Source organism: Mustela nivalis (genome assembly GCF_964662115.1).
Source record: "Mustela nivalis genome assembly, contig: HAP1_SCAFFOLD_1655, whole genome shotgun sequence".
Taxonomy (NCBI): domain Eukaryota; kingdom Metazoa; phylum Chordata; class Mammalia; order Carnivora; family Mustelidae; genus Mustela; species Mustela nivalis.
The window spans coordinates 38,662-64,789 of NW_028135009.1; the positions used below are offsets into that span (position 1 = coordinate 38,662).

Genomic DNA, 26,128 nt, shown 5'->3' on the forward strand with positions numbered 1-26,128 from the left:
TTTGCTCTCTCTCTTCCTCTGGCTACAAGTGTCCTTTGCTCAAATACATACATGGTTTAGGCACACCTGGCTGTCTCAGTCAATAGAGCATGTGATTCTTGATCTCAGGGTTGCAGGTCTGAGCCCCATGTTGGGTGTAGAGGGTTTCAAGTTTGAGCCCCATGTTGGGTGTAGAGATCACTCAAAAATAAAACCTTAAAGAAAAAAAAAACACATGCATGGTTTACTCCATCATCTTCAAATCGTCACCCAATGTCACCTTCTCAATCAATCAGACACTGAATATCCCCATTTAAAATTGTGATCTTTAGGGGCACCTTGGTGGCTCAGTGGGTTAAGCATCTGCCTTTGGCTCAGGTCATGATCTCAGGGTCCTGGGATTGAGCCCCACATCAGGCTCTCTGCTCAGCAGGGATCCTGCTTCCTCCTCTCTCTCTCTCTGCCTGCCTCTCCGCCTACTTGTGATCTTGTCTGTCAAATAAATAAATAAAATATTTAAAAATAAAATTGTGACCTTTCACTCCAAAATCCCAGTCTTATTCATGCTGCTCCATATTTTTCCTATAATGCTGCATCACATTTGAGCATACTTTATTATTTCCTCATATGCAATATTATGGTTTAGTTTCTGTTAGAAATGACAGATTTATTTCTTCTGTCCCAATACCTAAAAGAGGGCTGGAGAATATGCAGTGAAGCTAAAACTTGCAAGGTTCTAATCACGGCTTCGTTTTTTCTAGGGTCCAGCCTCACCCAGGAGCCCACCAGAGTGGCCTCATACAAATGACAGTGCCATCACCCAGGAAATTCCTGGGGATTTAGAAGCCCTGTGTCAGACATCAGCATCAAAGACCAAACTGCAGAAGCAAAGATGCACTTAGTACTCTTGTCATTTAGAGAATTACAAGAGTTTTAGTGCCTCGAACTAGAGGTAGAGACCAATATATATATTTTCTATTTTATACCTTTAAAATCAAATATTGACCTTATATAATTACATAATATTTGAAGAGTGCAGGGTAAACTTTTTAACTTACTCCTTTAACATGTTCAAAGGTGACATTTTTCATCTGGACAGGATCTACTGCAGAGTCAAGCCCTGTTGTCCTGAAGCAGACTAAAGAGAACAAAAATAATTGTTTATATATTTGTTAGTTTCCTAAAATTTCAACCACCCTATTATTCAGATGTAAGAAAGTACAGAAAATTATATCTAAGTTTACATACATTAATTCATAGTGAAGTAAAGAAACTACATCTTCCAGATTTCTAGACCATGTTCAAGAATAAATGACTCACATTAAAGTGACGTCGTTTTTTTTTAAGATTTTATTTATTTGACAGAGAGAGACACAGCGAGAGAGAGAACACAAGTAGGGGGAGTGGGAGAGGAGGAACAGGCTTCCGCCAAGCAGGGCGTCTGATGCGGGCTCCATCCCAGGACTCTGGGATCATGACCTGAGCTGAAGGCAGACACTTAACAATGGAGCCACCCAGGGGCCCCTAAAATAATATCTTTACACCTTCCAATTAAAATAAAAAATTGAGGCACCTGGGTGGCTCAGTGGGTTAAGCCTCTGCCTTCAGCTCAGGTCATGATCTCAGGATCCTGGGATCGAGCCTCACATCAGGCTCTCTGCTCAGAAAGGGAGCCTACTTCCTCCTCCCCCTCTGCCTGCCTCTCTGCCTACTTGTGATCTCTCTCTCTCTCTCTCTCTCTCTCTGTCAAATAAATAAATATTTTAAAATGAAAAATTATTTCCCTCTTCCCCTATCATATCTAACAAGAGAAATTCTCAAACTCAACTCTGCATAAAAATCACTTGAGAAGTGTATAAATGCAAGTTCCCAGGCCATGGCCCAGAACTTCTGGTTTGTAGTTCTAAAAAAAGGCCCAGGACAATTTGCAGTTTTAACCATCACCCTAAATTATCCTGATACAACTGGTCAGGGATGCATACCACAAGATACACTGTCTTAAACCCAATATAAAAACTGGCACTAACATTTTTTTTTAAAAAAGGGAAAACCTTAAGAGATTATTTCACTTTTCATGCAGCCTCCTCCTCTAGCAACTGTTATTACTTGCCCTCAGATGATATATATCAGTAATGACATCCTTAAGAATGACAGTGAGAACTTGGAAAGACAGTAAAACACTTCAGATCAACTACAGGGAACTATTAAAAACTTTCTTAAAACCTCTCCCCTTTAGTTAAACTTCCCTACTCAACAGATGTAAGTGAGTAAATAGAGCAATTTCTAATTTCCTCAGAAAAAGACAAAAATATTGTCTTTAAGACAGAAATTTAGGTGCAAAAAAAAAAAAAAGATCAGTAAGCAAAACTAGAGTTTTGTTGAAAACACTTAACATACCAAGAATACACAAGTTGGCAGAGCTAATGTACACTGGACACTAACCGTTTTAGCCCACTACTTTGTTTATTTAAAGATCTACACAGGGACGCCTGGGTGGCTCAGTTGGTTAAGCAGCTGCCTTCGGCTCAGGTCATGATCCCAGGGTCCTGGGATCGAGTCCCACATTGGGCTCCTTGCTCGGCAGGGAGCCTGCTTCTTCCTCTGCCTCTGCCTGCCTCTTTGTCTGCCTGTGCTCGCTTGCTCTCTCTCCCTCTGTCTCTGACAAATAAATAAATAAAATCTTTAAAAAAAAAAAAAAGATCTACACAGAGGGACTTTATAAATTATGCAAATTAAATTTGTAGCCAACCACTTGAACCTTATAAGAAATTATTAGGCAATGCACTTCATATTTTGATATATATTTTGGTTTAATATAAGAAATTAAGAAACATAAAACAATAGCCAGAAATAACCCCACCCCTCCAATATTGATCATATGGTGTCCCTACACTGGTTGTGTTTTGAAAATAAGGAGACAAAAGAAGGTGACTCTAACTATAAAAAGAATATTCTGGGGGTGCCTGGGTGGCTCAGTGGGTTAAGTTTCTGCCTTCCACTCAGGTCATGAAATCAGGGTCCTAAAACTGCTCAACAGGGAGCCTGCTTCTCCCTGTGCCTGGTGCTCCCCATGCTTGCATTCACTCTCTGTCAAATAAATAAAATCTTAAGGAAAAAAAAAAAAAGAATATTCCTGGAAGTTAAAATCTCATCTAAGGTTTGATGCCACAAAAAACTTAAATTATCTGGGGTAATATGCAAGTTCTGGGATGAAGTCCTGATCCAGACCAACTGCTATTCTTTAATTGCTATTAGTTTTTTCTCTCAAGGTAACCAATCATAAAGAACATAGAAAACACGAGGTAAAAACTGAATAGCTGAGAAAGCAACAGGAACTACTTAGGATGGGCATTACTACTTCATTTTAGACTGGTAAACTGAGAACTACGAGAATCACTTGAGGCAATTCTTAATTATATACTAAATTTATATATGTGTGTGTATATATACATATATTTTTTTAAGATTTTATTTATTTGAGAGGGGGAGAGAGAAAGCACACAAGTGGGGGAAGGTGCAGACGTCTCTATCCCAGGACCCTGAGATCATGATCTGAACTGAAGGCAGATGCTTAACCAACAGAGCCACCCAGGAACCCCAAATTTTTATATACTTATGTATTATATATAAATTTTTCATAAATTTATTAGTGTGTCTTTGAAATAGCAGACTATTTCACTTTGTATTGGTATTATAAAATTATTCTACATGTTTTTAAGTTTTATAATTGGACAGGTGTAACTTTCTAAAAGTCTGGGAAACCAACCACTAACAGAAGCTAAGCTAACATTTTTGCTCTAACATAATCCTTGGAACATTAACAAAATATTAATTATTTTCTCAAAATAAAACTTGAAATTCGTACAATGTCTAAAGGAACTTTTCTTGTAACCCACAAAGCAATGTAAATAAAATGAGCCCTGATAATGCAGGGCTCATTATATTGGCATGTAACCATAACAGATTAAAACTTTTCTACTTCAATGCAAAAAACCACCTCAAATTGACCCAATCTGTGAAGTGTTGACTTAGGAAAGAAAGGCCAAGACACCAGAACAGTAAATGCTGGGGTGCCCGGGTGGCTCAGTGGATTAAGCCTTTGCCTTCAGCTCAAGTCATGCTCTCAGGGTCCTGGGATCAAGCCCCACATCAGGCTCAAGTCATGATCTCAGGGCCCTGAGATCAAGCCCATTAGGCTCTCCGCGTAGCAGGGAGACTGCTTTCCCTGCTCTCTCTGCCTGCCTCTCTGCCTACTTGTGATCTTTCTTTCTCTGTCAAATAAATAAATAAAATCTTTAAAAAACAAAACAGGAAATGCTTCTTCTCTCCTGTCTAAGGCAGACTATGAAAAAAAAAGTCGACTATTTAAAAGATTAAAAATAAAAGTCAGATAAATAAAAAGAGCCTTTACCAGATAAAAATGGATTTTTTAAGAGTCCATAAATGTCAAACAGCAGCAGAACGAAGAGAATCAGACGAGTTTGTCTCAGAGAATCTGGAGGAGGAAAAGAAAACAAATCCTTAAATCAAATAACAACAATGACAAATGACACCTTGACGAAAAGCAAGAATTAGGTTATTGACGGTAATCATATTACATCAAATGCAATTTTGGAACCTGACATTCTTTTGTATAGTTTCCATGATTTCCTTTCAGCACCCTGTTATCAAAAACCTCATGAAGGCACTCATGCTTCTGTCCTTGACTCTAGTTCTCATTTGAAAAAAGGGAGAGTGTCAAAAGGTATTTCCATTTTGACACAGCTTAAGTTACAAATATAATAGAATATAACCAATGAAAAGATGCATATGTGTTATAAAAAGTATGTGTAACCACTTAAAGGTAGAACTATGACTTCCTTTTAGATATTCTTTCCAAATATGGATGGTGTCTAATCAACTTACCGTTGGTTTTTTGCGTTAGGGCTTGAGATTTCAGAAATCCCTTGGCAAAACCAGTTTAAATGCATCTTGGTGAGCTTCAGGTATATTTTTGGTTTTCATGAGTTTGTCCAAACTCTTAACATCTGATCCCCTGTCCCGCAACAGGAACCCCTAAATACATAAATAAGGCATCAGTACTGACTTACTATATAGATAACACTGCCCAATAATATAATGATCACTTACAAAAAAATCCTTTCAAAAATTGTAGAATTTCTAGTTTTTGTTGACCATCAGAAGAATTACACTAAGACTCAAAAATAAATTACTCAATCAACGGCAAGGAAACTAACCCTGGAACTTACCCTTCCATCAGTCGATGAAGAAAGAAACTCTCTGTAAGAACACAATATTGAAAACAATAGGTCGTCTGTGGACTCAGGGTTCCAATGGTTTGAGGTTCACACTCCTTTATCTCTACTAGAGGAAAAACCTCATTAATTTATTAAATGTTTACGGAGTACCTTTTACAAACTTGGACTTGTACAGGTTGTGAAAATGTAAAGATCAATGATCAAAATGTTTTCAGTCTACTGGGGAGAGAAAAACAAATAACTAATTTTTTGAAATCATTTTGATATCATGTTAGAAATTCTAGGTCTGGGAGCACCTGGGTGGCTCAGTCGGTTAAGCATTCGACTTTTGGTTTAGGTCAGGTCATCATCTCAGAGTCATGGGGTCAAGCCCAACATCAGGCTCTGAGCTGAGCAAGGAGTCTGCTGAAGATTCTTTCCCCTTTCTTTCCCTCCCCCACCTTGCTCCTCCTCTGGTCTCATGCATTCCCTCTCTCAAGTAAAGAAAATCTTAAAAAGAAAAAAAAAAAAAAGAGGTTCTAGGTCTGGTGGCAAAATAAATGCTACCTCAGAAGTCAAGAGAGGCATCACAGAGAATAGAATTTCTAAACCACAGGGAACACAAAGCATAAACAATGTGACAGAGCCATGAAACAACAGGCCTTAGCAGTCAGGAACGGCAAACGATCTTGTATGATAGGACTTTAAATGCCAAGAAACAAGTCGGAACAGAGGTTCAGAGGGGGTGCCATATTTAAAGATGAGAACAGAAAAATGGTTGGCAGAGGCCAAATGGATACTACAGCAGGAAACTGACAAGAAAGCAGGGGAATACAATTATTACATTAAAACATTTCAGACAGATGGTGGGTTGGTGGCAGTCTGGAGGCTGGAGTCTGGAGAACTAGCCTGCAGCTCAGAGCTTTCTACCTGGCCTCTCTGCCATGCTCAGCATGTCTCTCATCTGCAGACTAGTTCCCACATCACAAGCTGGCTGCAGCCTTCTTAGGATCCCATTCACACACAACAGCATTGAGCAGAAGGAGGGGGACTGTTTATGTAGGTGCCTCTGATAACAAGAGAAGAGCCTTTTCTCCAAGAACACAAAGGCCTCTCACATGCAGTGGCATGCCCGCATCAGATTCAATAACTGACAAGGAAACCGGGTCACAATGATTGGCTTAGATCCATTAGAATTTCTTGCTGGGGTCTGGATACTGTATCTTTCTCAAGGTGCATGAGTTAGGGTTACACACTGGGATGCAATAAAGGCTCTACATACCCAGAAAAGGTGGGAACAGCTTTTCAGTAGCAAACAAGATTTTTATCTTGGGTAACACTTCTGGAAACTTCTACATGCTTCCCAACATGTATGGAAGAACACCAATTGCAACTGTCCATAGCCAATCTCAGACGACCTTGACTATCCTATAATGCTATCCCATCCCAGGAATAGTGTGAGACGTCATCTGAAAATGTGCTAAATTAACTTGCTCCATTTAGTCTGCTTTTTGCATGGCTAGAGAGGAAATAGGTGAGAGCAACATCTATTTCTTCTGAGAAATTGGGCTACTCTATCCACAACCTCCTCTGGAAGAACATACACAGTAGCCTGCAACATCCCTTTCATGTATGCCATTGAAGGTTCTGCTGGCCACTTCACAACAATGCTCAAGACAGCCCAAACCTAACAGTAATCGCACACCGCTTTCTTTTAGATAGAAAAGTAAGTTGTAAAGCAATATAAGCAATCTTTCATCTAACAACTATTTATTGAACTCCTATTACATTCTCTTGCCTGGGACTACAGAATTAATGATTGCCAGACATAAATTGTGACCTCGTAGAGCTTGATTCCAATAAGAAAGACAGGCATTATTGGCTAACAAGAACAATAGAAGCAAATGCAAAATTATCAGTGATAAGTGCCAAGAAAGAGCTCCAAGTCAGGTCCACGAAGGCAGACTTGAGAAGCTAAAGCTTGAGCTTATATTGCGGGAAGTTAGGAGTCCACCTGGTAAGTAGTGGAGAGGTAGAAGAGTGATCCAGACAGAGGGAGCCTCATGTGAGAAGACTCTGTGGCAAGAGAGAACATGGCCAGAGAGGTCAGAGCCTAGAGGAATGAGGGAGGTGGTGCACATGAAAGCCAGAGTCTAAGGGAGGGGCCAGATCATACAGGCACTGGAAACTTACGTTTATTAATAGAGTCTTTATTTTCAATGTAAAGGGGAATTTCTGAAGTGACTTGTCTAAACGGTGGTATCAACAGATTCATATTTGAAAGGATTATTCTTCCAGGGTGAAGGTCAGATTGCATACGAGAAAGCCATTTTTCAGACTAATAATGCAGTATTCCACATTTTTAAAAAATGTTGTTCAGATTATAGCAGAAACTTACAGAAGAATTCAAAAGATGTTTTGAAGGTAAAAAATTTCAGAATTCAGTGGTCGATAGGATGAGAGATAAAATAACCTGTCCAAATGAATGTTGGTGCCAGTCAATTAAAGGGGAACATAGAAATAGGACTTGGAGTAGAGCAGATATCAAAGCTTCCCTATGACCCTGCAATTGCACTCCTGGGTATTTACCCCAAAGATACAGATGTAGTGAAAAGAAGGGCCACCTGTAAAAAAAAAAAAAAAAAAAAAAAAAAGGCCATCTCTACCCCAGTGTTTATAGCAGCAATGGCCATGGCCACGAAACTGTGGAAAGAAACAACATCCCCTTCAATGGACAAATGGATAAGGAAGATGTGGTCCATATACACTATGGAGTATTATGCCTCCATCAGTAAGAATGAATACCCAACTTTTGCAGCAACATGAATGGGACTGTAAGAGATTATGCTGAGTGAGATAAGTCAAGCAGAGAGAGTCAATTATCATGTGGCTTCACTTATTTTTGGAGCAGAAAAAATAGCATGGAGGACAAGGGGAATTAGAGAGAAGGGAGTTGAGGGAAATTGGAAGGGGAGGTGAACCATGAGAGACTATGGACTCTGAAAAACAATTTGAGGGTTTTGAAGGGGTGGGGGGTGGGAGGTTGGGGGAACCAGGTGGTGGGTATTAGAGAGGGCACGGGTTGCATGGAGCACTGGGTGTGGTACAAAAACAGTGAATACTGTTATGCTGGAAAAAATAAAAATAAAAAAATACATGAAGATCCCATACAACTCAATAGCCAAACAAAACAAAACACAGTCTGATTTTACAATGAGTAGAGGCTCTGAATAGACATTTTTCCAAAGAAGACATACAGATGGCCAACAGGTACTTGAAAAGATGTTCAGCATCATTCATCATCAAGGAACTTCCAATATACATGCCAACTTTTCAGATGTTGTGCCGCATTAGCCCACTAAGAATTGATTATTGTCTATCTCATTTCTTTAAGACCCATAGGACAATTAACAGGATACAAATTATTCCTTTAAGTCAAGCTTCTTACCTGGTTTTTCATTCATAACCACTCAGAAATTTTCTTTCCACAGCTTTGCTGTCAAATAAATGTTAAATACTCTGAGAATGCTGTGTAAAATAGTGTTGAAACTGTCATTGTAAGACTATGATCAACTCTCTCAAACTAAATCAATCTAGTTTTGATAGTGCAGGGCAGGAGGACATTTTATTATTAGTCTGTTTCCAAATTTTCCACAAGAAAAGCACAGTCATCATGCTAATATAATGGTTTGACCCTTTATAAAATAAACTATACCTAAAATATATGAGTATATAATTAAATTTCTTAGTATGCCTTTGAACTCTACAAAAGCTTCTAATACCTGGTACCAAGAACGTTTACCCAGAAGAACTCTTCTTTTCTTATATTCTCCAGATTTGCCAAGAGCCATCTTCCCAGGCACTCACTACAGAACACTTATTACTTTGTGAGATGGAAATTAATGAAAGTAACTACATCTAGAGCTTTCATTATTGACACAATTACATGAACACACATCAGTATAAGGAAACATCTCCAGTTCCCCACTTTGAACACAAAAATTTTAGTCTCAAGATTTCTGTTGGATGTCTCATTTCAGGATTCCGAACGAGTCCTACATACAATGGGTCAAAGGAAATCCAATCACATTTGGTGATGGGGTGGGAAGGTACAGAGGGAGGGATAGAAGGAGGGAGAGGGAAAAAGACTGATTTTAGTTCAGGAGACTCTGAGACCAGAAATTCTTCTCGAGTCAATCTGCCCACCATTATGCTTACCCATATAAGTAAATGGCTAAAAAGAACGGGAAATACTAGAGGGTAACAGCAGATCAAAGCTTTAATTCTCTCTAAGAGACTTTCCTCCTAGGTTGAAGATCTCCAAACTTAGATCTAGTCCTTATCCATAATTATAAGCTGTGCATTTTCCCTGCATTAAGAGATTAGTTCTTACTGCATTGGGAACATTGGCCTGGGGCCATGTTACTATCCAGATACTTTCTTAGGAAGATATAATGGACATGGGTTACATTTAAAATCTGTCCAGAAACCTTTTCTTTTGAGTACTGCACCTTGTGTAGTCCATATAATTCTTATGCAAAGTGGACACACTACCCAGACCCATCAATGAGGGTCTTTGTAGGAATACTGGGAGAGAAACTAATGGCTTCTGAGATTGATGGCTATGAAAATTGTGAATGTCTAGTGCAGCTGGGGCAGTCTATCCTGCAACCTGGACATATGTGAGCAATAATGAAGACAACAGGGGGAAAACAGCAACAACAACAACAACAAAAGAACTGAGAGTAGAACACTTACATGCAGCTGTTTGAAGTTATTCAAACCCTGAACTTTTAAGTCTCATGTGTGGATAAATTCCCTTGTGTTTAAGCTACTTTGCACTGGGTTTCTACTACTTATAACCAAAAAGAATTGGACTGATGAAGAGAAGGAGAACAGGGAATGAAAGGACGGTGAGGACAGGGAGGTATTAGAACTATAGCTAGACAACAGCCTTACAACAGCATTTATGACAGGAAGGTGGCTGGTTCCCCCTTGGTTCCCATCATTTGTCTTTTAAAAAAAATATTTATTTTCTTCAGCGTAGCAGTATTCATTGTTTTTGCATCACACCCAGTGCTCCATGCAATCTGTGCTCTCTCTAATACCCACCACCAGGTTCCCCCAACGTCCCGCCGCCCCAACCCCTTCAAAACCCTCAGATTGTTTTTCAGAGTCCATATTCTCTCATGGTTCACCTCGCCTTCCAATTTCCCACAACTCCCTTCTCCTATCCATCTCCCATTATCCTCCATGCTACTGGTTATATCCACAAATAAGTGAAACCATATGATAATTGACTCCCTCTGCTTGACTTATTTCGCTCAGCAGAAGCTCTTCCAGTCCTGTCCATGCTGCGACAAAAGTTGGGTATTCATCCTTTCTGATGGAGGCGTAATACTCCATAGTGTATATGGACCACATCTTCTTTATCCATTCTTCCGTTGAAAGGCATCTTGGTTCTTTCCACAGTTTGGCGACCGTGGCTATTGCTGCTATAAACATTGGGGTACAGATGGCCCTTCTTTTCACTACATCTGTAACATTGGGGTAAATACCCAGTAACACAATTGCAAGATAATAGGGAAGCTCTATTTTTAATTTCTTTAGGAATCTCCACTTTGTTTTCCAAAGTGGCTGTACCAACTTGCTTTCCCACCAACAGTGTAGGAGGGTTCCCCTTTCTCCACATCCACTCCAACACATGTTGTTTCCTGTCTTGTTAATTTTGGCCATACTAACTGGTGTAAGGTGGTATCTCAATGTGGTTTTAATTTGCATTTCCCTCATGGCTAGTGATAATAAACATTTTTTCATGTGTCTGACACCCATTTGTATGTCTTCATTAGAGAAGTGTCTGTTCATATCTTCTGCCCATTTTTTGACATGATTGTCTGTTTTATGTGTGTTGAGTTTGAGGAGTTCTTTATAGATCCTGGATATCAACCTTTTGTCTGTACTGTCATTTGCAAATATTTTCTCCCATTCCGTCGGTTGCCTCTTTGTTTTGTTGAGTGTTTCCTTTGCTGTGCAGAAGCTGTTGATCTTGATGAATTCCCAAAAGTTCATCTTTGCTTTTGTTTCCTTTGCCTTTGGAGACATATCCTGAAAGAAGTTGCTGCAGCTTATATCGAAGATGTTACTGCCTATGTTCTCCTCTAGTGTTGTGATGGAATCCTGTCTCATGTTGAGGTCTTTTATCCATTTCGAGTTTATCTTTGTGTACGGTGTAAGAGAAGGGTCGAGTTTCATTCTTCTACATATAGCTGCCCATTTTTCCCAGCACTATTTATGGAAGAGACTGTCTTTCTTCCACTGTATATTTTTTCCTGTTTTGTCGAAGATTAATTGACCATAGAATTGAGGGTCTATATCTGGGCTCTCTACTCTGTTCCACTGGTCTATGTGTCTTCTTATGCCAGTACCATGCTGTCTTGGTGATCACAGCTTTGTAGTAAAGCTTGAAATCAGGTAACGTGATGCCCCCCATTTTCTTTTTTCTTTTTTTTCAACATTTCCTTAGTGATTCGGGGTCTCTTCTGATTCCATACAAATTTTTGGATTATTTGCTCAAGCTCTTTGAAAAATACTGGTGGAATTTTGATCGGAATGGCATTAAAAGTATAGATTGCTCTAGGCAGTATAGACATTTTAACAATGTTTATTCTTCTGATCCAAGAGCATGGAATGGTCTTCCATCTTTTTGTGTCTTCTTCAATTTCTTTCATGAGTGTTATGTAGTTCCTCAAGTACAGATCCTTTACCTCTTTGCTTAGGTTTATTCCCAGGTATCTTATGGTTCTTGGTGCTATAATAAATAGAATCGATTCTCTAATTTCCCTTTCTGTATTTTCATTGCTAGTGTATAAGAAAGCCACTGATTTCTGTACATTGACTTTGTATCCTGCCACATTGCTGAATTGTTGTATGAGTTCTAGTAGTTTGGGGGTGGAGTCTTTTGGGTTTTCCATGAAATATCATGTCATCTGCAAAGAGATAGAGTTTGACTTCTTCACTGCCAATTTGGATACTTTTTATTTCTCTTTGTTGTCTGATTGCTGTTGCTAGGACTTCTAATACTATGTTGAACAAGAGTTGTGAGAGTGGGCCTCCTTGTCATGTTCCTGATCTCATAGGAAAGACTGCAAACTTTTTCCCATTGAGGATGATATTTGCTGTGGGTCTTTCATAGGTAGATTTGATGAAGTTCAAGAATGTTCCCTCTATCCCTATACTTTGAAGCGTTTTAATCAGGAACGGATGCTGGATTTTGTCAAATGCTTTTTCTGCATCAATTGAGAGGACCATGTGGTTCTTCTCTTTTCTCTTATTAATTTGTTCTCTCACATTGATTGATTTGAGAATGTTGAACCATCCTTGCAGCCCAGGGATGAATCCCACCTGGTCATGGTAGATAATCTTTTTAATGTGCTGTTGGATCCTTGTTGAGAATCTTGTTGAGAATCTTAGCATCCATATTCATCAGTTATATTGGTCTGAAATTCTCCTTTTTGGTAGGGTCTTTGCCTGTTTTGGGGATCAAGGTAATGCTGGCTTCATAGAAAGAGTCTGGAAATTTCCCTTCTGCTTCAATTTTTTCAAACAGCTTCAGAAGAATAGGTGTTATTTCTTCTTTGAAAGTTTGGTAGAATTCCCCAGAGAATCCATCAGGTCCTGGGCTCTTGTTTTTTGGGAGGTTTTTGATCACTGCTTCAATCTCGTTACTAGATTTGGTCTATTCAGGTTGATGATCTCTTCCTGGTTCATTTTTTGGAGTTTATAGTTTTCCAGGAATGCATCCATTTCATCTAGGTTGCTTAGCTTATTGTCATATATCTTTTGATAACTTCTGATGATTGTTTCTACTTCCTTGGTGTTCGTTGTGATCTCTTTTCATTCATAATTTTAAGAATTTGGGCTTTCTCTCTTTTCTTTTGGATTTGTGTGGCCAATGGTTTATCGATCTTATTGATTCTTTCAAAAAAACAGCTTCTAGTTTCATTGATATGTTCTACTGTATCTGTGGTTTCTACCTCATTGATCTCAGCTCTGATCTTGATTACTTCCCTTCTTGTGTGTGGAGTTGGTTTAATTTGTTGTTGATTCTCCAGTTCTTTAAGGTGTAGAGACAGCTGCTGTGTTCTGGATTTTCAGTTTTTTTGAGGGAGGCTTGGATGGCTATGTATTTTCCCTTTAGGACCGCCTTTGCTGTATCCCATAGCTTTTAGACCTAAGTGTCCTCATTCTCATTGGTTTCCATGAATTGTTTCAGTTCTTCTTTGATCTCCAGGTTGATCCAAGCATTCTTAAGCAAGGTGGTCTTTAGCTTCCAGGTGTTTGAGTTCTTTCTGAACTTTTCCTTGTGATTGAGCTCCAGTTTCAAAGCGTTGTGATCTGAGAATATGCAGGGAATAATCTCAGTCTTTTGGTATCGTTTGGGTCCTGATTTGTGACCCAGTCGTGGTCTATTCTGGAGAAGGTTCCATGTGCACTTGAGAAGAATGAGTATTCTGTTTTTTTAGGGTGGAATGTTCTGTATCTATATGAGGTTCATCTGGTCCAATGTGTCATTCAATGCTCTTGTTTCTTTATTGATTTTCTGCTTCGATGATCTGTCTATTTCTGGAAGAGGCATGTTAAGATCTCCTAGTTTTAGTGTATTTATATCAATATGACTCTTTATCTTGATTAACAGTTTTCTTATGTAATTGGCTGCTCCCATATTGGAAGCATAGATGTTTACAATTGTTAGATCATCTTGGTGGATAGTCCCTTTAAGAATTATATAGTGTCCCTCTTTATCTCTGACTACAGTTTTAGTTTAAAATCTAATTTATCTGATATGAGAATTGCTACCCTGCCTTCTTTTGAGGCCCATTGGCATGTAAGATGCTTCTCCATCCCTTCCCTTTCAGTCTGGGTGTATCTTTACGTTCAAAATGGGTCTCTTGTAGATAACATATGGATTGGTCATGTCATTTTATCCAATCTGCAACCCTATGCCATTTTATGGGCGCATTTAGGCCATTCACATTGAGAGTGATTATTGATAGATACGTTTTTATTGACATCGTGCTACCTTTGAAGGCTTTCTTTTAAGCCTTGCCGGTCTTGGAAACTCTTTATCTCTTCATCCATTTTGAATGTCAGTCTTGCTGGATAAAGTATACTTGGCTGCATGTTCTCCTCACTCAGTGCCCTGAATATATCTTGCCAGCTCTTTCTGGCTTGCCAGGTCTCTGTGGACAGGTCTGACGTTATTCTGATGGGCTTTCCTCTGTACATAAGGAGCCTCTTTGGCCTAGCGGCTTTCAAGAGATTATATCTACAATTATAATTCCTCAATTTGACTATCAGGTGCCTTGATGTTTTTCTGGAATCTATAGTCTTGGGTGGAGACCATTCGGCCTCTAGTACATGAACACTGGTTCCGTTCGCGAGATTGGGAAAATTTTCATGAAGAACCTGTTCCACTATATCTTCTAGACTTCTTTCTTTCTCCTCCCCTTCAGGGATTCCAATAATTCTGACTTTGAAATGTTTCATGGCATCCTTTATTTCCCTGATTCTGTTTTCGTGGCTTCTAAGCTGTTTGTTCCAGGCTTCCTCCTGATCCTTTCTCTCTATCTGTTTGTTCTCCAGATCATTAATTCTATCTTCTGTCTCAGTTACCCTAGTTTTGAGAGAATTTAGATTAGATTGGAACTCATTGAGAGCATTGTGAAGCTCATCCCTGGTAGCTTTCAGCTCTTCCCTAACATTGAAAACATGATCTCTGGTCGCTTTCAGTTCAGCCTTAATCAGTTCTGGTCATTCATGGCTTTCTCCAACCTAGCTATTGCCTGAACAATTGTTAGCCTGAATTCTCTTTCCAACATATTGTCTATGTTGATAGCCGTTAGCTCTGTTGCAGAAGGTTCATGCTCTGTATTTTTCTTCTGTTGGGCATTCATCCTCCTAGTCATCTTGGTGAGAGATGGCTGAACAGATGTAGCTGGATGTATCAACCATGGTGTAGTCAAGGTGCACCCTGGAATGCTTCTGAGCAATCAGGGTTCCCCACCCAAATGAGAGAAAAAGGAAAAGAAAAAGAAAAAGAGAGAGAGAGGAAAGAAAGGGAAGATAAAAGAGAAGGTTCAGCCCAAATGGCCCCCAAAGTAAGATTTATGAAGTAAACAAACAAAAACAGACAAACAAAAATACTGATAAAAGTATATGACAAGAGAAAAAATTATATATATAAGCAAATAAAGGAAGTACCTTGTCAAAAAGAACCCCAAGTGTAAGATTTATATACTATCAGGACAAACACAAAAACAGAAACACTGGTGGAAGAAAAAGATGGGAGAGTGGTTACAAATTCTCAGTGTGGGCAAGGAAGTTTGTTTTGATTCTTCCTGGATGTATCTTGATATTTTTGTTAAAGGACTCAACTACCCTAAGATAAAGGGGGATTAAAAATTGGTTTACCTATAGGGGTAGCATTGATTGGGGAAAGGGGAATATCTTAAAATTTAACTCTATATGAATATTAGAAAATACCCAACTTTTGTAGCAATATGGACGGGACTGGAAGAGATTGTGCTGAGTGAAATAGGTCAAGCAGAGAGAGTCAATTATCATATGGTTTCACTTATTTGTGGAGCATAACAAATAGCATGGAGGACATGGGGAGATGGAGAGGAGAGGGGAGTAGAGGGAAATTGGAAGGGGAGGTGAACCATGGGAGACTATGGACTCTGAAAAACAATCTGAGGGGTTTGAAGGGGTGGGGGGTGGGAGGTCAGGGTATCAGGTGGTGGGTATTATAGAGGGCACAGATTGCTTGGAGCACTGGGTGTGGTGCAAAAATAATGAATACTGTTATGCTGAAAATAAATTAAAAATAAACTAAAAAAGAAAATAAAAAAAGGAATAAACTAGACTAAACTAAAGTTAAAAAAAAGAAATTTAAAAAATAGAAATGCAAGAGTAAAACACAGGTGTATGTAACAAAAAGTTCAGGTTAGAGGGTTATTATGGAATTTGATGTACTGGATATCTCACTGTGCTGGTAAATAGGTTAAAAAATTATCTATATTAAAAAAAAAAATGAGCCAGAATAGTGGGAACGAATTAAAATTAAAAGTTGTTCTATGAAGTAGTGGTGGTTGTTCTCTTGTCATCTTTTTTTTTTTCCTTTCCTGGTTGGTTTTCTGGGGGAGGGTCCTGACATGTGATTTTTCAGTCAATGAGGTTCTCTGAGTTAAGTCCTCCCACCCCCCTCAAGACAGAGGGCTCTGAGGAAACTGGTTTTTTCAGGCTTTTGTTCTCTGGAGGTTTTTTTTTTTAATTTTTTATTTTTTATAAACATATATTTTTATCCCCAGGGGTACAGGTCTGTGAATCACCAGGTTTACACACTTTACAGCACTCACCAAAGCACATGCCCTCCCTTTGTTCACTTTTGTTTTTCTCTCTCACCTTGACCACTTTTGATAGTTTTCTTAGGTTTAGAGGAAAGCAAAATGCACCCTGACCTCCCTCTCAGAGAGAAGCCTCAGTCTGGCTACAGAGCCCAAATAAATCCCCCCTTGGCTGCTGGCAGAACCGGTTCCCTGTGGCGGTCCCTGGGGACACAGGATTTTTTGCTTGTACCCAAATCCATGGCAGAGGCGGCTGTCTGGGCAGCTCCAGACTGCCAGAAAAGTTCCAGCAGTGATCACATACTGAGATTTTCCCACTCGCCCCAGCTGGGGGCTGGGAGTGCCTGGTCTTTCCAGTCAGAGAGCACCAGGCTGGCGCCTGTGCACACCTCCCTCAAGGGAAGGCACTTGGACTCTGATAGCAGGGCAGGGCACTTGAGTGGGGACTGCAAAAAGGTTGTGCTTTGGTTGGCTGGTGAGGCTCCCAACCCCTCACTGGAGCCAGGCCCCAGGCGCTCTCAGGCACTCTAATGGCTCCTGGACCAAGACCTGGTTCCTCTGCGGCACTCTCTCTGGCTCTGCACCAGGGGTGGCTGTCCTGGGTCTGGGGACTTAAGCCCCTGTCCCTAACACCCTGATTCCCACAATCCCCCCCCCCCACCGTGATCCTTTGCTCTTTTTGAGTGCTTTCTACCAGACTCCCAAGTTAATGCTGGTCCCCAGAGGCAGGGCACTCTAGTAGTGGGATATTACTTTCCAATGGGTCACCTCTGGTGGCTCCTTCCCCCTTTTGTTTATCTTCCAATGTCAGTCTGACATTCCCACTCCACTTTACCTGTCCACTGGCGTCTTCTGCTCTGGTAGAGATCCAGACTTGTATAATGCTGATCTCAGGCTGATTTTGTGGGTGATCAGAGTTCTTTGGAAGGTAATCAGCTCACTTTAGGGTACAGGTTGAATGGGCGCCTCCTCCTACTTCCCCGCCATCTTGTCTCCGCTTCATTTGTCTTTTGTAGGCCAAAGACAGTTTGCTAAACCAGAATATGTTAACAGAGTTAGGTCAGAACTGAGAAGTGGGTGGAATTGCCTTCTACTTTTTGCTTCTGCTTTAGGCATGCTTAGGCACACCGATCTCTTCCTTCTCCTTCCTCAGACACAACTTCAGTACTCCCCTCACTTCAAGATATCATTTCTTTTTATTTATTTATTTTCAGCATAACAGTATCATTATTTTTTTACCACACTCAGTGCTCTATGCAATCCATGCCCTCTATAATACCCACAACCTGGTACCCCGACCTCCCACCCCCGGCCACATCAAACCGCTCAGTTTGTTTTTCAGAGTCCAAAGTCTCTCATGAGTCATCACCCCTTCCAATTTACCCCAAACCCTCTCTAACTCCCCATGTCCTCCATGCTTTCTGTTATGCTCCACAAATAAGTGAAACCATATGATAATTGACTCTCTCTGCTTGACTTATTTCACTCAGCATAATCTCTTCCCATCCCATCCATGTTGCTACAAAAGTTGGGTATTCGTCCTTTCTGATGGAGGCATAATACTCCATAGTGTATATGGACCACATCTTCCTTATCCATTCATCCATTTAAGAGCATCTTCGTTCTTTCCAAGTTTGGCGACCATGGCCATTGCTGCTATAAACACTGGGGTACAGATGGACCTTCTTTTCACTACATCTGTATCTTTGGGGTAAATACACAGCAGTGCAATTGCAGGGTCATGGGGAAGTTCTATTTTTAATTTCTTGAGGAATCTCCACACTGTTCTCCAAAGTGGCTGCACCAACTTGCATTCCCACCAACAGTGTAAGAGGGTTCCCCTTTCTCCACATTCTCTCCAACACATGTTGTTTCCAGTCTTGCTAATTTTGGCCATTCTAACTGGTGTAACGTTATATCTCAATGTAGTTTTTTTTTTCTAAATTTATTTATTTATTTTCAGAATAACGGTATTCATTATTTTTTCACCACACCCAATGCTCCATGCAATCCGTGCCCTCTATAATACCCACCACCTGGTACCCCAACCACTTCAAACCCCTCAGATTGTTTTTCAGAATCCATAGTCTCTCATGATTCACCTCCCCTTCTAATTTACCCCAACTCCCTTCTCCTCTTTAACACCCCTTGTCCTCCGTGATATTTGTTATGCTCCACAAATAAGTGAAACCATATGATAATTGACTCTCTCTGCTTGACTTATTTCACTCACCAGAATCTCTTCCAGTCCTGTCCATGTTGCTACAAAAGTTGGGTATTCGTCCTTTCTGATGGAGGCACAATACTCCATAGTGTATATGGACCACATCTTCCTTATCCATTCGTCCGTTGAAGGGCATCTTGGTTCTTTCCATAGTTTGGCGACTGTGGCCATTGCTGCTATAAACACTGGGGTACAGATGGCTCTTCTTTTCACGACATCTGTAAATTTGGGGTAAATACCCAGGAGTGCAATGGCAGGGTCATAGGGAATTTCTATTTTTAATTTCTTGAGGAATCTCCACACTGTTCTCCAAAGAGGCTGCACCAACTTGCATTCCCACCAACAGTGGAAGAGGGTTCCCCTTTCTCCACATTCTCTCCAACACATGTTGTTTCCTGTTTTGTTAATTTTGGCCATTCTAACTGGTATAAGGTGATATCTCAATGTGCTTTTAATTTGAATCTCCCTGAGGGATAGTGATGATGAACATTTTTTCATGTGTCTGATAGCCATTTGTATGTCTTGATTGGAGAAGTGTCTGTTCATATCTTCTGCCCATTTTTTGATATGATTATCTGTTTTGTGTGTGTTGAGTTTGGGGAAACAGTCAAGAAAACAAAGAGGCAACCCACGGAATGGGAGAAGATATTTGCAAATGACAGTACAGACAAAAGGTTGATATCAAAATATCAATTCTAGGAGAGTTCAACTCTCAGCACAGCTGACATTCTTACCCTCCTTCTTCTCCTGCCTATATTCTCAGCCAACTCATACCCTTGAACCAGACAGGTAACTCCGGGCCAAGACCGCTTCACATCTGACTTCTCGTGATGTATCCCAGTTTAAGTTGCCCAATGCCCTTTCACTTACAACACCCCCAGAGAAACTCCTTTCCCTTGGGCTGAGATTCCAACCATTTAAACCAATTAATCCCGTGCATATGCGATGCATATTATAAGTCTTATTCCACCTACAAATTCTTATTTAATACTGTAACTCTAGCCTTATAGTCCATGAGCCCATATTTGAGGGAAAGTTATAACCAAATGTCCCTAAACAGCTTGTAATCTTTAAAAAACATAAAAAATGAAAAATAGCAGTGCCAAACGTTTAAAAATAGGAAATTGGTGCCATCTGGTGGTTACAAAGAAGTAAAAATAAAAATTTTATCTTACTTTTTCAATATATTAAAGAATCATTGCCAAAATCAGGCCCACCTTAAACAATTGTTTCTCTCGGTGTTCTGAAATTCCCAGATAAAACCTTTTATTCCTACTTTAGAATATTGTTCATGTGGAGAGTTTTCCTTGTCAATCAGACTTATTGCTATCTCAGCCAGGAAAATCTAATTTCCTGAAAAAATAGTTTCCATGATTATACTTTGATTTTTGAATCAGAAACAGATCTTAATTATGCATGCTAAGGTAATGCATTCATGGAAAAGAGCTCTAAGACTTGTTTTAGGCATTAACACGATAATCAGCAAATGTCTTTGAGAGATGATTCCAAGCGCTGGAAACAACATATGACTGGATTTTTTAAGAGTCCATGAAAGTATAGGTTGACTTCCAGAAAATGTAACGCTATGAAAAGTGTTAAAATCCTTCTTCCCAGAATTGTCTGGAGTGACCAAAGACATAAGATGAGCATGAGTTAAATGTCCTCCCAAATGCTGCACATCTTATAGACTAAAGGGAAATGCCATGAACTAACAAGCATCCTTACTTTGAATACAAAATGGTGCCAACCAGAAGCAGACATTCTTCTGCATTATAAAGGCATTCCTATACTTCACATCAGTCCATGAAGACTAAAAGGATATCCCCATAAGTAATAATATTTGGGTGTTCTGCACTTATACTAACATATAGGACCTCCTAGTATAAGTTGATACAGTAATTTAAATAATTTATGTTTAAATTAACAATATACCTCAATAAGAAACATGTTTGTGGGCACCTAGGTGGCTCAGTCATTAAGCATCTGCCTTTGGCTCAGGTCATGAATTCAGGGTCCTGGGATGGAGCCCCTCTTTAGGCTCCCTGCTCTTTGGGAAGCCTGCTTCTCCCTCTCCCACTTTGCCTGCTTGTGTTCCTGCTCTTGCTGTCTCTCTCAGTCAAATGAATGAATGAATTAATGAATGAATGAATAAAATCTTTAAAAAAAGAAGAAACACATTTGTACTTTATAGTACTAGAAAGTAAATATACAAGAGAGCCTGCGTGGCTCAGTTAGTTAAGCATCTGCCTTTAGCTCAGGTCATGATCTCAGGGTCCTAGGATCTAGCCCTATGTCAGGCTCCCTGCTCAACCAGGAGCCTGCTTCTCTCTCTCCCTTGTCCCAACGCCCTAAAACTCATGTGCTCTCTTTCTCTTTCTCAAATAAATAAATAGAATCTTTTTTTTAAGTAAACATAAGAATTTGCACTATTTGCCTGATGGGAGTTATTGATAGAAACAATGAGAATAGAAATAGTAGCAGACTTAGAGGATGATTGTGGAGCTTAACAGAGCAAGAAGAAAAGAAAAAAAGTGAAGAATGGAAGAGCCAGGCAGGGAAGAGAGAAGGAGAGTAAAAAGCTATTACATAAGCATAGGGTAAAATGTTGTGTGATGACCACATGTTGTTGAGCAAATTAAAGAGTAGTAATAATAAAAGCATTTGTTGAACACTCATCATATGCCAGGTAAAATGTGAAATTCTGACTGTGTAATATTTAATCATCTTTGAAAAAGAAAAAAAAAAGTAGGTAAGCTTCTAACACTACTAGAATTAGATAGCTAGATGGGATATTTTGCAGAATTTTTCTCTAACTTCAAAATTCCAGAGATGGCTTTTAATGTATAGGACATTCTGCTTCAGAACCTCGCATGGTGTCCATACATTAACTAAACAAATATTCCAGACTTTTTTTTTAAAGGAGATAGTGAAACATTTTTAAGTATCTTAAAGTCAGGATAAAATGGCCATATATGCACAAATTTTTGAAATCTCTTTCTTTAAAGATTTATTTATTTAATAATAAATAAAGAGAGAGAGAGAAAGAGCAAGCATGCATGCAAGGGGGTGGGGGCAGAAGGAGAGGGAAGGAGAGAGAGAATCTCAAGCAGACTTCCCACTGAGCATGGAGCCTGACATGGGGACCAGTTCCACAACCCATGAGATCACGACCCATGCAATGACCACCTGAGCCAAAATCAAGAGTCAGATGCTTAACCAGCTGAGCCACCCAGGTGGCCTTCTTGAAATCCTTTTCGAAATCACTCTTGAAAGTGAATGACATGAACTTAAAAAATAAAAACAGTAAAGAACAGATTTTTCATGATGAAACAAACAAACCAACAAAAGGTCCAATCTTATAACACAACCTTGCACCAAATTAAGATATAATGCCAGGAATTGAAAAGGGACTTCCTTTCCAGAGAAAAATATGCAAAGTACTAGCAAGTGGGAAAATTCTGGAAAACCCTCAGTGCTGACAGGTCAGGAGCAGAAAGAGCATAGCTGGTTGCTAGCCTCTTTCCCAAGCTGGCAAAAAAGGGCTCAAGGCCCACACTTGGAAGAATGGTCAAATTTATCTTCCACTTTGGCCCAAGGAGAAAAAGCTAAGGGGCCAAAGTGCAATCACCATTTTTACATTCCTGGCGGCAGTGAAAGTAGCAGTGATTCAGGTAAGAAAGGAAAATCCAGAACTATTTTTTTTTCACATTTGAATGTCTCTGTCATCTAACTGCTTAAAAAATCTACAACAAAAGAAATTTTCCATCTCCCAGATGGACGAGTAAGTGATAATACAATCATCATTCCTTGTATTTTCCTTTACCTTTGCATAGAAGAGTTATCTTGTGGGGTATTTTTAAAAAATTTTATTCTAAATGTGAGTTTCTGACTGTTTATTTAGATATCTTCTAAAAATCAGTCCATGAGGCATTATTAGCATAGAATTAATATGCATTTACCAAAGTGAAGAAAATATTTGCTATAAGAAAATAATGGCCCTTCCATACTCATTTGTGGATCTCTCTAGGACTTTCTAGAACCTATTTTACTGCTAATAGAATTAGATTTTGCTCTAAGCTCTGAAATGGGACAGAATGGTATACTAATTGAATGATCTCAGTGGCCATTCTGAATTTAAAGATGAACGTTCACTTCTGTTCTAGTTCCTATTCCAAATTTTGTCCAGCTATATTGCCCAACTTAGCCTCTCAGAGTTTCTGCAATGAGGCTAAATAACAACACTAAACCATTAAAATGAAATTAAATCTTCCAAATTAAATTAAAATATTCCAAAAATCATATATCAACATACTGTGATAGTCCTAAAATCAATTAAAAAACCCTCCCATTGTTAATTTCCTAGTGGCATAATTAAAATATATAAATCTTAAGAAATTAAAATCCAAAATCTTTTAGCTGAAGTCCCAAAGGGCTAAAGCGTGAAAAAATTCTGCTCTCCCTGTGCATTATGAATCCAAGAAATTAAAGTCCCCAATTCCAGTTTAAAGTCTAAATAATCATTTTCCTCAACTGCTCATTCTGCTCAATTTCAGTTAAATGAATATTCCATGTCTTCATTCTTTTTTTTTTTTAAGATTTTTTTTTTTTGACACAGAGAGAGATCACAAGTAGGCAGAGAGGCAGGCAGAGAGATAGAGGGAAGCAGGCTCCCTGCTGAGCAGGGAGTCTGATATGGGACTCAATCCCAGAACCCTGAGATCATGACCTGAGCTGAAGGCAGAGGCTTTAACCCACTGAGCCACCCAAGCATCCCATGTCTTCATTCTTTATGCAGCTGCAGCCTGGACTGACTTTCTCTAGTCTGGCTGCAGTTCAGGACCTCAGATTTTGTGTCTGTTTGCTTGCCACACAGCTCAGCAGCCTCACTATGAAGGATATACAGCATATAAAATTGCATAGCAATTGTTTTTCACACCTACACATTAACAAAAATAAAACAATCCCCAAATCTTAGGATAGTTAACCCAAACATAATTATATTCCAAATCTCAGCACTTAGTGTCATCAAAAGTCATAGTAGAAACTCAAAAGTATCTGAAAAATATTTTTTCAACTTTACTAGTCAACATATGTTGCTTGTCTGGGGCCCATGATCATGACCCCCAAAAACCAGTTAGGATTGCCCAAGAATGTCCATAGCAGCGCACCTGGGTAGCTTTTTGTTGGGTGACTGCATTCGGCTCAAATCATGATCCTGGAACCTTAGGATTGAGTCCTGAATCAGGATCACTTCTTGGTGAGGAGTCTGCTTCTCCCGCTGACCTCTCCTTTCAGACTTTCTCTCTCTCTCTAATTCTTTCTTTCTCTCTCTCAAATAAATAAATGAAATCTTTGAAAAAAATGTTCATAACATTATGCATAACAGCCAAAAAAAATAAATAAAACAATCCCTCTCCTCTCTGCTTGTGCTCTCACTCTCTCTCTCTCTCTTTCAAATAAATAAATAAAATCTTAAAAAGAAATCTTTCAGTGATGTCGTCATACTTAAAACAGACATTTTTAAAGATAGTCTACAAAGCACCCTGTATGATCTAGTTTACAATTTCATCTTCTACTATATATCCATATATTTGATATTTTTTTATTTCTTTGTTACCTCAGATCTTTGCACTTTCCCCTTTTACTTTTGTGATAAACTGAAGACTTTTTACATAAGTCTTAAGATTCTTTTGATCAAACCAATATTTTAGATAATTTATTGGAGTTGTTTCAAACCTCCATAAAAGTATGGCCAATTAAGGATGCATCCAAATTCTTTGGCCCAGATAATAAGCCATGTCTTCCATTGGGAGCTGTAGGGACTTCCTGGAACCTGTAGCCTATAGAAATGTTTCATTTAGACTCCTAAGATTCTGGGATTACTGCTTCAACCCATGATCTAATGACAACTAATGACAACATGAACATTGGTTCCCCCCAAATCTGAAATTGTTAACCCTAGCTCCCCTGATAAATTTTTGGGACTCTTTGCAAGCCTCCAGGCTTGCTGCAATGGACAGATTTAAATTATTAGTGTTTATGCAGTTTACACTATCTAAATAGTGCAAATATGGAAGGATCTCTACATACTGCTGCTTAATGAGGCCCATTATTCCCCCTGCAGATTCAGTGTGGCCACTGCTGCCTTTCACTGACCAACCTTCAGAGCAGGAGTCCCCTGTTGCTTATTTCTTCCAATGGTGTTTGCCAAGGTCTCCACTTTAGTGGGATCTCCAGCAGACATTCCCATGGTTAGTCTTGTACTGTACTCTCAATTGGTCAACATGAGTCAAATAGATGCTCTGTAGGGACCTCCCCCACTCTTCTGAGATGGTCTAGTGATGAAAGTAGCTGACTTTGATGGACAGTGATGGCACTGATGACTCCCCAGACTGTGGGATGGCCTTCTAGAGCTTGATAAAGAAAATAATAAAAATGTTATAGCTTTTAAATCCAAAATTAATTCTAAGGGTAACAGTGATGAGTAAATAAGATAAATTTTTAATGATTGTCAATATAAGGAATTGTGCTGACCTGGGATCAATAAAACATGGTTCTTGACTTCTCCCTCCTTTACTATCTTGCACAATTATTCACAAATTTTGGAGTACATTTAAAAATCTGGGAAAGGTGGGAGTGACATTACCAAAATAATGATGTAGGAGACCTCCATCCCTTCACAAAGATCAATAATCAGAAAGCTATCCGTGAACAAAAATGGCTCTGGAAGAGCTTAGGAGTCCTCTTAAGAAATCTTAGCAACACAGTGAAACAAAAAAATTGAGAATAATTGCAGAAGAAGAGAAAAATGTTTCATTTTGCCTGCATATCTCACCCTTCAAGCTGGCACTGCTCAGTGCCAAGAGTCCCCAGCCAGAAAGAGTTCCACTTACCAGAAGAGGAAAAGCAGAGTGAGGGACCAGCTTCTCCAGGCGTTCAGGATACTGCACAAAGGTCCCACTTCAGTTTTACCCCACCCAGAGACCAAAAAATGTGAGATATGCATAGATGGCTAGGAACAACAAGAAACACAATAGCTACTAATAGCAGCCACATAGCAGGACCCACTGCAGTGAAGCCCAGCAGGTTTTGTCAGTGAAGAAATCAACCACCAACTTAGCCTCCATGGAAGTAAGTTTCACTAAATTTCACTAAGATGAAAACCTGCAGTTTTCACCAGCTTTCAGGTATTGGCATTTGCTGACACCTGTTTTCGGGGTCTCTTCCCTCTAATTCCCCTCTCTGGCTGCAAAAAGAGCCTGGAAACTGCACCAGCAGCTAGC

The 26,128-nt window shown here is 39.4% G+C and overlaps 1 protein-coding gene across 1 annotated transcript; it reads right to left on the reverse strand.

Annotated features, from left to right (window-relative positions):
- Positions 1-25,095, reverse strand: LOC309857995 (ATP-dependent zinc metalloprotease YME1L1-like; the record flags this gene model as incomplete). Its single annotated transcript, XM_082750684.1, has 5 exons — positions 1-194; positions 1,038-1,117; positions 4,391-4,474; positions 4,885-4,924; positions 25,006-25,095. 5 exons carry the CDS (start codon positions 25,093-25,095, stop codon positions 147-149), a joined length of 342 nt encoding a protein of 113 aa, XP_082606810.1. The 3' UTR covers positions 1-146.
- Positions 25,096-26,128: the final 1,033 nt, after the last annotated feature.